Here is a 12276-nt window from a genome sequence, read left to right on the forward strand (position 1 = left end):
ACATTCTCTGGAGACGGGCCCCATGCGCCCCATGCGTTGATGGGTTTCTTCAATACAGTTACCAGGGGCTGGTGGTCGGTATCTACAACCGGGGTGCTTCCCATACACGTAGTCCTTGAACTTCGTACAGGCGAACACAACAGCAAGGAGCTCTTTCTCTATTTGAGCGTACCGTGTCTCGGTGTCTGTGAGGGTACGGGATGCAAACGCCACTGGTCTGCCGTTTTGCAAGCATGCCGCTCCCAGGCCATAGCAGGACGCATCGCAGGTGAGTGTGACTGGTTCCTTGACGTCGTAGTATGCCAGCACCGCTGGGCTGGACAGGCATGACTTGAGGTGTTCGAATGCAGCCTGATGCTGCTGGAACCAGCACCACACAGTGTCCTTGTGGGTCAGCTTTTGCAGTGGTGCTGCGATGTTACTTAAATTTGGCTGGATTTAGCCTGAGGTTGACTTCTCTCACATGGTCGAGCACTCTCATCAGGTTGGCATCATGTTCAGCTGTGCTCCGGACTCCGATGATGATGTCATCGACGATGACTGAGCATGGATAACCTGCGAACAGCTGTTTCATAGAGCGTTTAAACACCTCACTTGCAGAGTTAATGCCAAAAGGCATCCGAAGAAATCTGTAACGCCCGAATGGGGTGCTGAATGTGGTCATCATTGAGGATTTCTTGTCAAGGGGTATTTGCCAAAAAGAGTTCTTCGCATCCAGCACAGAGACAACTGTTGCCCCTGCCTTCTGTGCTGCCACCTCCTCGACACTGCCACTGGGTGAAAAAGGTGATATACCTGGATACGTGGGCAAGGCATACACCCACCAAACATAAATGATTGGTGGGAGTATTTCAATGAATGCGGGAGAGGACTGTTTACCTTAAAATGCCTTTAAGATACCTGGATATGCGTCTCTCTTTTCTCTGCTAGGGAATCTTCCTTACATATGTAAATTAGAGGTTTGTTCAAACAATGGGAGGTGTGGGGCTCAGAGTGGGAGAGAGAGAGAGAGAGAGAGAGAGAGAGAGAGAGAGAGAACCAAAGTTGCATTGTGACATTCAAGGAAAAGCTAATACAAATATTTTAAAAATGTGTTCTTAGGTCTTGCATAGGTGAGCAGTGTTAGTTTACAGAAAGGACATACGAATAAAGCATGACACACACACACACACACACACACACACACAGGGGCGCCGTTGTTTGTGCGCGACCCTGGGGGCTGAACTTGACTGGCTGATGGCTGGGTGGGGGTGTTACATTCCTGCCTATTGTTCTATAGGTGTTAACGGCCGGCTCGTTGAATGCGTCGCGGCCGTCGCGGGCACCATTTAAACCTTCAGAGAGGTGCTTTGCCTATAGTCATGGAAATTAGATTGGGCCCCGATCTGAGGGTCTCATCAGTTGAGCGTGGGGGCTGTGGACCCGGCGCCCCCACGTGATCGGCGCCCTTGCACACACACACACACACACACACACACACACACACACACACACACACAGAGATCAGAGTGCAGTCTTGGGGCAAATATTGTACTTTTACTCCACTACAATTATTTGAAAACTTTAGCTACTAGTTACTTTGCAGATATAAATGATTACATTATAAAACATACATTAACCACTTTTGTGTTTTCGTGTGTATTTTGGGGGGTAGAGATTTACATGCAGGCACAACATTTGCATGAAAGGTGTTGATGGGTTCAGTGGCCCTATTGTCTCAGGTCTCTCAGACAATAGGAGCTCCACCTCTATCACCATATTAACCACTTTAGCCCTACTTTATACATAGGCTATTTGAAAATAGCCAATCTACAAGCTTGTAGATCTGCCTTTTCAAACATTTTAATACTTTCACTTTAGGTACTTTAAGTATATTTTGATGCCAATACTTTTTTTTTACTTTTACTCAAGTAACATTTTGAACACATGCCTTTTACTTGTTTTATTATTTTTATATTTTGTCTGTATTTTTATATTGTGGTGTTGCTACTTTTATTTAAGTAAAATATCTGAGTACTTCTGCCATCACTGCCAAAAATACAGGTTACCACCATGCAGTCATGTGGTTAATAAACTATTTAGTTTGTTTTCTAGTCTAGGCCCAGTAGTGCTCAAAAGAACAAAATGTAATGGACTTTTCTTGTAACAAGAGCATTTCTACATTACACTATTGATACTTTTACTTAAGTATAAAATGTCAGTTCTTCTTTTGTGCTTGTTTAGTGCAAAGCATTAGTACCTCTACATAGTAACGTATAACTTGTTAAAACTAACTAAACTAAGTAAATAGTTTATTTCCAATCTCTCTCTCTCTCTCTCTCTCTCTCTCTCTTTCTGACTGCCAACATTTAACATGCACATTCAAATGGTGGGGAGGGGAACCTTTGTGTCTATCCAATCAGATGTGTCCAAACAGAGTTTTCAAACATTCGAACTGTTTGGGCGGTTGGGTGAATTCATTCTTCTCAACCATGTACTGCTGGCCTGCTGGTGTTTTCGGACTAGCTTTGTAAATGGTAAGCTGCTATTTTATCTAATTGTAAATCATTAGTAGGTTATACTGTTTATTGTATTTACTTTGATCAGTTCTCTACAGTCTGTTTGATCAGTTGTAGGCTAGTGTTCCTTTACCTGTATGAGTTCAGATTGTTTTAAAACATGTGGCCTAGTCAAGTAGCTAGTCAATTCATATGCCATGATTTAATTTGTCAGCATAATGCAGTATAGTAAAATACACAGACTTTATACATTTTAGTAACTAAAGTTGGATTGCTTTGTAGTTTGTCTTTACTGTGGCTATATTGAATACAATGGCAAAGCATTGCTTCATCCCACTAACCCCTAAAATGATATTTGCAGGGAGAATTCCATTGATTTCCCCACTGTTGACGAGGAAGTTTGATAAGGTACTACACACCCACACTCTTCATTTAACTTTTTTCATTTAACCTGTTTCAGTTGTTTTCTGAGTTGTAATTGCTGTTATATATTTTACAGTTGTTGGCATCCAGCGGTACATGTGTGAGGACCTTTCTGAGTTTTAACAGGTTATCTCCAGAATAAATTGCAATTTGCATGTCAACAGTCAAAGGACAATGGCTTGGTTTTCAGCAGAAGATTCAGCAGACAGTCAGCAGGCAATACACACACACACACACACACACACACACACACACACACACACACACACACACACACACACACACACAGTAGTGTGGTAGAGTGTGGTAATTGTATTAACATTGTTGTCTTCCGGTTTCAGTGGTTTTTTGGTTTAATTGTAATTATTTTTTTCTTCTTCTGTTTTTCTTCAAGGCTTCAAGGACTGCCATTTTGGATCTTCAGCCCTCCAGCAGTCCAAAGTTCAGGAGATCATCTCCAAAACCTCATACCAAACGCTGCATTCTCCAGGACCCAATGCTTGAGGACACAGAGCAACTCCAAAGATGGACTTCCATTTTGGATCTTCAGCCCTCCAGCAGGAAGAAGTTCACAAGATCATCTCCAGGACCTTGTACCAAACGCTGTGTTCTCCAGGACCCAATGCTTGACGACAAAGAGCTTGAGGACTATGTTTTTAGTGCGAACATTTTAACTCAAATCTTTGCTTCTGGGGTCCCTGGAACAAAATATATTTCTTTATTTTCTGTATTTCTTCCTGTGGATTATACCAGGGACACATGACTTGGATTTAGCTCTTCCTTGGACCCACCCACCGTGGATTACATGAGTAGCCTACAAGTGACTTTGTTTTCCTTTTCCCGCTATTTTTCTTTGCTCTTCTCATGGCACTACTTGCTGACTATATGTCAGTCTGTGGATTATGCGGTCGACACACACTGACATTTTGCACCGTAATCCTGTGTATAACGCACTGACTTTTGACTTTTTTTTCCCAAGCACCTTAACTAACGTCCATAAGTATATCATGCACAGTATACATTGCTGCTATGTTCATGCACATATCTTATCTCAGGTACTAGTGTGAGTATATAGACACACATTTCACCCACTTTTTTTAATTAAACCTGTGATGTGACAATAAACCTGATTCTGATTCAGAATATTTGAATATATGTATTTTTAGAGTGAACATTTTTAACTCAAATCTTTGCTTCTGGGGTCCCTGGAACAAAATACTTTTCTTTGAAACAGTTTACCTTATCTGTGTGCTCCTGTTCCATTGTTTTGTATACATTTATTTTTCTTGATCAATAAACATAATTACATGAGTTCTGCCTATGTGTTTTTCTATATTGTTTGTGTGTGTGGATATATATTAATATATATATATATATATATATATATATATATATATATATATATATATATATATATAAATTAGTGCAGGTAGTGGGGGGGACTATAAACCACCCCTCCCACTGGGGGTGGGGGGGGGGGACACACAAGCCACAGCCCCTGGGGGGGGGGGGGGCTATAAACCACCCTTCCCACTGAGGGGGGGGGGGTATAAACTAGGGGGTTTATACAAGAATTAGCATGCAGAATGTGGGGTGGGTGGGTGGGACACTGGGGTTATAAGCCACAGCTTCCAATCAAATGTAGTTTTCTGCACATGCTCAGAAGTGGTTGGGGTCGAAGGGTGAGAGGGGTGGGAGGGGTGGGTGGGTGTGTGAGGTCCTTGCTGGCCAGACAACACGGGGGTAAATGCAAATGAAGGTCTCAGAAATGGTACATACACCTGAATATGTGGGAGGTATGTGGGAGGTGGTACATTAATGAATGAGGGCAGCATACACACACATACTCCCTTAAGTATCAGGGGTATGCCTGAGGGATACCCTCCCAAAATCATTGCTTTTTACCCAGTGTGCGCATGGGGGGATGGGGCCTTTTCAGTGCTGTGTTGCGGTCCTTTGGGTTAATGCACAGTCTGATTTCTTCCTTGCCTTTTTTTGTGTGCAGCGACCATGGAGGAGACCCAGTCTGTAGGCTGAGAGACTGGGGTTATGACACCTATGCGTTGCATGCGTTCGAGTTCAGCCTTTACCCTTTCTTGCATTGCAACAGGGATGCGGTGAGCTGGTCGAACCACAGGTTGTAGGCCGGGATCTACTGTCATTGAGTATGTGAATGGGAGTTCCCCAAGGTCATCACTGAACATGTCTTTGTATTGAGACAAAATATGTGCACTGAAATCGTTCTCTGTGGTGACATGATGGACGTCAGGGCTCATGTGGACGATGCCCATGTCCTTGCAGGCACAAAATCCTAGCAGCGGCTGCACCCCCTTGTCCACAATGATTGTTTCAATTATTGTGCCCCCATAAGCAACCAGGTTAGCGGCCTTCTTTTGCTTGAAAAGGTGCCCACTCATATGGGGGCACGGTGGCACAGTCGGTAGTGCTCTCGCCTCACAGCTAGAAGGTCCTGGGTTCGATTCCCGCCGGGGACGCTGTGGGCGCTGGGGGCGTGTCCTCTCCTCTGCGTCATCAGTGCCCATCATAGGTGGGGTTGGCGAAATTCATCCTCCGTCGGGGGCCTGTTAGCCCTCATGCATTGAAGGAGGCATGAGTTCAGCTCTGGGTTCTGCCTAGGTTGGCAGAGGGAGTGTAGCGCCCAGGATTACGTAGACAATTGGCACTGGGTGAAAAAAATGCGGTTATGAAATCGCGGGATATATATATATATTTTTTTAAAGAAAAGGTGCTCACTGTTGGCAACTTGTTTGAAAGTCTCTGGCGACATTGCATTTTGCTCCTGTGTCAACCTTCATCTCAGTGGGCTCGCCATGTATGTGAATTGTGACAAATCCTTCATCATTCTCATCTGTGTGGGAGCTGACATAGTCCACATAGTTGTCAATATCAACACCATCCACATGAAATGTGTCATCTTCACGTGCTGTGGTGTGGTCTACCTCCACTTCATGTACAGACTGTCTAAACATCCTTCTGTTTGTGTTACTTTGGCCCAATGGTCTAGATCTGCAGCAGCTCTTGAAATGATTTGACTTTCTGCAATAATGACACTGCTGTCCAAAGGCTGGGCATTTCTCCCGTTCAGCCGCATGATTCCCGCCACTTGGTCGTTTGTGTAGCTGGTATGCGTTTCTGTTTAAAACAGGCTTCACTGCATAGACACTGGTGGCTTGTGTGGCTAGCGTTTTGCTGCTTTCCTCTGTCATTTCGTGAATTTGGCAGATTGAAATGGCCTTAGCAAGTGTCAAGTCACAGTCTCCTCTTAGAGGATCGCTTGTAATGCCACACACAATACGGTCACAGATTAGCTCGTTAGTTAGCTCTCAAAGTGTCATGTTTTGGCTTTGATCCTTAGATCGCTGATGAATGACTCAATGTTCTCACCTGGCCTCTGATCTCTGGTGTGAAACTTGTGTTTCTCCAACGTTGTTTTGGGGGTTGCAGATTTCTCGAAACTTTGTCTTTAGGCATTCCTGGACTCCCCAGGGGTGAGTATTGCACCATCGTCTCCTGGCGCGCACACCTCGGACTTTCTGGTCCAGCGATTGTCCTGGCCGGCTTGTCGTGGTGCGCGGCAGTGATGAAAATATCATACTCCCTTTAAAAAATCTGCCAGTTCTCGGCAACATTTTTGTTGAAAAGTAAAGGATCGGGTCTGCGCAACCCCTCCGACATTTTCTAAACAGCGCTGGTCCCAAGGGTTTTGGTCCCAAGGAAACCCAAAGAGGAAGTCGAGAGATAGGGAGAAAAGGCCCTTAGACTACTCCCCTCCCTCTACTGGCCCGGAGGCCGCAGCTACGCCTAGGACCGTGTGCGCCAATGATGACGCCGCCACGTCCTGTAGAAAGCCGCAAAGGTCGACGGAGACCACCAATTTGCAGCCGCATAGATCTGCTGGATCGAAGCTCCCCTGTAGAGAGCCCAGGATGTAGCCATGCCTCTAGTAGAGTGAGCCCTCAGACCTACCAGAACTGGGGCCCCACTACTCACATAAGCCAGTCTGATGGCATCTCAGATCCATCTGGAAAGCATCGCCTTAGTAACCGCCTTCCTCTGAACCCCCTGGCCAAAAGAGACAAAGAGCTGCGTTGATGATCGATTGGCCGCTGTCTTCTGACAATAGAGCTTCAAGGCTCCCACTGGACAGAGACAATGCAACCGCCTATCCTCCATCGAAACGAAGGGAGGCGGATGGAAAGCCACCTACTCCACCGGATCTGGGGCTACCACCCCCGTCTTGGTAACGAACGTCAGGTTAGGTGTAAGCAAAACCCTCCTGTCGTTGTTAAGAAACTTCATGCACTCCGGACTCATCAGTGCATGCATGTCACTGACCCGTTTAGCTGTAGACAGGGCCACCAAGAGGACTGTTAATGATATGACTGACTAATGATCCTCAGATCCGCAGACTTAAAGGGCTTCGAACGGGGGACGGCACAGTGCATCCAGCACCACCGTCAGATCCCAGGCCGGGAACAGTGGTCTGTTAACCTAGCTCTCCTGGCGCCGCACATAAAGTGGCGCACCAAGGGATGCTGGCCCACCGTCTTGCCATCAAAACCAAGCGGAAAATACACAAAATACCGCCAAATACACTTTCACTGTTGAAAAGGATAGATCCTGATCTAACCTCCCTTGCAGGAAAGTAAGAATGCTACACACCGAGGCCTGGAAAGCCACCACCACTGGTGACTGTTCCAAACACCATGATGCGAACATATTCTATCTGACATCGTAAGCATTCTTTGTGGACACAGCCCTTGCTCCCTGGATGGTAGCCACCACGTCAGGGGGAAGGCCACACAAGCTCAAATTCGCCCTCTCACGGGCCAGACCCATAGGTCTAGGTCCTGAGGACGGTCGTGGAACACCTCGTCCTCTCCCTACCGCAGAAAGTCTCTGCGGACATATATATATATATATCAGCACGGAGAATGGCGTAGGCATGTTACTCGCCCGCCCCGGGTCCGTCTGGTGTGTTTATTTTCCACAGAAAGAATTGTACTGAGAGAGTGGGCGGGGTCTCGGTGTTGCCATGTCGGCGTACTGTAAGCGCTGTAGGGCCAACGTTGGTGGTATAGGGTTCGTTTGGTTTGGCCTCGTTTTCATAGACCTTGCTGCTTGTTCCTCTCGCGAAACCTGGCAACGACGCATGCGCAGTTTGATCAAGAGTCCCCCAAACCAAGACACCGCCGTCACCGTGAGGTTACTAGAATTATAGTAGGATGGGGTAAAATGACTGGGCGGTGCAACCCGGAAATTACCGTAATTATCCTTTTTTAAATTTGATTTTATAATTTGCTGACCATTAAAGGTCGGCCCACCGGTGGGCCAGATGTCCAGTCCACCCCTGCCGCATGGCACATTTTCCTGGAGATTGATTACACGTTGAATAACATTGGAAAGCTGTTTTCAAAGATACACGTTGATTAAATGGAGAAACCCCCGTTGTATAGTTGATTGATCTAAAACACAACGTTTGTGAGCTCTGATCCTGGAAGAAACTCACGTAAGTGTTTGACAATTGACCTACTTTTCACCCACATGTGCGCTACCAGCAGTATAATGGCTGAACTCATTGAGACCAATTGTGTCTGTGAGTGAATCTAGACATTCAAAACCCTATCTGTTCTATTCTTGTGTCACCTGTTTCTACAAAGTGGATGATCCATGCTGTGTGATCCATGCCCTTTCACAAAGAGTATGAGAACTCAAACACTGTTCTGATGAGTGATTTGATTCTATACAATGGTTCTCAAACATTATAATTTCATGACTGTTATTGTTATTTCTGATTATTAGATACGTCTGTGATTTATTGACTGAAGATGAGTAAGCAGTTTATTCTGATAGTGAATGTGAATACATAGAGAGTAATCCTCATTTTGGCCTATTTTAGGCTGGGTCTTTTAACACATTGACTGCCAAAGACGCAATATTAAATAAAAAATCACACCCAGTGTGAAGTGGGCGGTGTGTGGTCATCACAACATGACTCACTTAAAAAAAAAGGATAAGTGACTTTTTTTTAAGTCCATACTGCTATTCATAGGGCTGCACATGTGTCATGTGTTTCGCTAGCCAATCACAGTCCTGAATTTGCAAAGTCAGCCAATCACATTACAGTTAGTGGTGATGACACTAGCTGTAATGTGATTGGCTGACTTTGCAAAAGTATCGATTTGCATTAACAATGGAAGGGTTAGGGGTGTAGACTGCGTTGTAGACTATTGGCCAATCACGGTGCAGGATTGGTCAGTGTCCAAAACTCACTTATAGGGAGCGGTTACACCGCCCCAAAAACATTATTAAAAAAACATTTTTTTTGTGTGATTACGCTAGAGGGCGCTCTTCGCCAACCTATGAATGATGCCTTGACTTCCAGAGAAGGATAGAACCGTAAATGACGTCATCCAGAAAATAAATCAGATTTATAAAAACACATCTAGATCGGATTTCTTCTCCCAGACTTTTTGGTGAAAACGAGCCATATTCAACTGCCAATAACTACAGAACGGACGATCGCGGTTCCAATGTTTTTGTTCCGGTGGAAAGAAGAGAGACTTGTTCTTCCACCGAGACATTGTTTGTTTACATCTGGGTTGAATTTATTTTCTGTGGATCGTCAAAACAACTCAAAATAAGGTAAAACCGCTGACAGTGGCGGATGGATTAAAATTAATTTCATTAATACACTGAAGCATGTAATAGGTGCTGTTCCACCCAGTTGCAACATCTTGACTTTTGGTGGTCTGGCCGAGTTCTCCCTGCACAGTCTTCAGCCTAGAGTAGGTCAGAGGCCAGTGCTAGACGTGACACACGATCCGTCTTCCTATAGCTAGGATGTCTTTAATGCTGCGCTGTGATAGGACTGCATCATGGTCAGCTGAAGAGTGTGGGCCATGCATGGCAGACTTCGTAATTCTGCATTATCTCGTAGTATGACATGAACCCTCTCTAGTGGAATCTTCCACGTCTGGAGCATGTTCTCAAATGCCGTCCAAGGTTTGTAGCCTATGGGAGCCAGGGCATTATTGTGTTTGTAGGACCGCTTTATGCAGTTCGAAGTCTGCTTCTATCCACTGCGCTGTCAATCTCAGAAATGACATGGGGCTGATGTCCGACCTGCTTTCGATATGTGTATACACATCCTGGTGTAGCTCAGATAAGGCGACGTCTGCAAAGTATTGCCGCCCAGGGAGAACGTACCGGGGCTCAACGTGAGCGAGTAGTCGCTAAAATCCAATATCTTCCACCACACTGAATGGCTGGTCGTCCAGTCCTATGAATTCCATTACCTTTCTTGTGATCCCCAGCAACACCCGTGTCGGCGTTTTCTCCGTCTTTTTTTCTCACTGTCTGCGGTCCGTTTAAGGTAATCGCCATGCTCCTCTGTGTGATCCTTCTTCAAGTGCCAAATTAAATTTGTTGTGTTGAAAATATTCGCCTTGTTTCCCCCATGAGGTAGCCTACTTTACCCTTGTATATATTGCAGATAGCGTGTGTCGCATCTGTCTCACAAACTGTAAAGAAGTTCCACACCGCGGACATGTTTAAACCTGCATGCATGCAGGCAGCAGAGCAGTGCAGAGAGACCATAACAAACACGTATTAGTGCAGCGTTTTAGCGCCACCTTCGGATAAAATTATTTTCATTGGTATCGGGTCGATCCGATCCATGGCCGATCGATCGGACCATCTCCAGTAGATTGTGTATTATGTCATTTCAGCAACCACATCACATCATGTCACATCACTGCCGTAATAAATCAGTGAGGAATACAAGGTGCCATCATTAATAACATAGTTGTGAGAATTACCGTTATGTTTTGGTTTACTGCAGCAACAAAAGACAACACACACACACACACACACACACACACACACACACACACACACACACACACACACACACAACACAACACAATACAACACAACACAAGCCCTTGCTCGGAGGGTGAGACACTCAAACTGATTTAGCTGTTCATAAACCATTTGCTTAGGACTTATGTTCAATATGAGCGGGGTACAAATACATGGACCACGGGTTCATTTGGTTCCATCTGTACCCTCGCAGAGTTAAATTTAGATCGCAATGTAACATTACAGAGCGGGCCATTCTCACAGACCGACAACCAGACCAGTTACCAACAGCTGCCTCGATTGAGAAAAACGCCACGTCGGACAAAGATAAAATCAAGAGCTGGATCAAGAAACTCCCGTGGTTCTAGGCTAAATGCTTATGGGTGGGTGGTACAAATACATAATAATAAGCCTTATGGGCGGGTGGTACAAATACATAATAATAAGCGTTATGGGCGGGTGGTAAAAATACATAATAATAAGCCTTGTGGGCGGGTGGTACAAATACATAATAATAAGCCTTGTGGGCGGGTGGTACAAATACATAATAATAAGCCTTGTGGGCGGGTGGTACAAATACACGGACTCATCATATGGGAATATCGTGGAACCACTGGATTAGGTAGACATTAAATCCCCTTGAAATAAGGGGTCATACACGGATGCTGTTTTTCCTTTTTCTCCTCCGTAAATATGTTTGATTTGTTGACGACATATATTATTGTGTTTTAAATATTCCATGCTCTGTTGATGAATTGAATACATAGGACCACAATGGAAACAAGTCCCCAGGACTTTTTTGTGTTATCTTTTTAGCACAAGTGTTTTGTACCTGCGTGCTGGTAATTTTCTGCTAAGTAATCAATACATCAAATCAATCAATCAATCAATCAATCAATCAATCAATCAATCAATCAATCAATCAATCAATCAATCAATCAATCAATCATTGTGCATAACAGAAATCAAAGGTGCAGATAAATCAAACACAGAAGATGTGGATATATAGCACTACTGACGTCAGAATCTTCAGTCTACAATGAGGACTCTTCATTGCATCACAGAGCATCTTCACTATAGCATCATTCAGGGGGCTACCAGATATCTCCAGTTCAACCAGATGGGATGGATTAGAGCTGAGAGCTGAGACCAGAGCCTCACAGGTTGTGAGGCTCTGTAATCTGTAATCAAGTCTGTAATCACACATTAAAAGGGAAAATTAGTGAATATTACAAAACTATCAGTTTATACAACAACACACTGTCAATAACAGCACCATCACAGCTAGCACTACTACTACTGCTGTATTACTACTATGGAGGTAGAGATAATTCAATTATTTTACTGTTATAATTATTAGTTATCTTACTAATAAAGGTAAATGTTTGAATTTAATTTGTTAATGTGTTGCTGAACACACAGAATGTCCCATTTCACAGGTTATCATTGTGACTAAAACGTATTCAAACTG

At 44.4% G+C, this 12276-nt stretch overlaps 1 protein-coding gene across 1 annotated transcript in view; it reads right to left on the minus strand.

Moving 5' to 3' along the window:
- The window catches only part of LOC311047081 (NACHT, LRR and PYD domains-containing protein 3-like), a gene marked incomplete at its 3' end in the record, with an annotated part of 109565 nt that overhangs the window by 42958 nt on the left and 54331 nt on the right, over positions 1 to 12276 (minus strand). The window contains exon 6 of the mRNA XM_084059666.1: positions 11825 to 11998. Within this exon, the coding sequence (XP_083915792.1) occupies positions 11825 to 11998 (174 nt within the window). The remainder of the gene's footprint in view (positions 1 to 11824; positions 11999 to 12276) is intronic.

The sequence above is a fragment of the Gymnoscopelus microlampas genome (genome assembly GCF_963454915.1).
Source record: "Gymnoscopelus microlampas genome assembly, chromosome: 6".
NCBI classification, from domain to species: domain Eukaryota; kingdom Metazoa; phylum Chordata; class Actinopteri; order Myctophiformes; family Myctophidae; genus Gymnoscopelus; species Gymnoscopelus microlampas.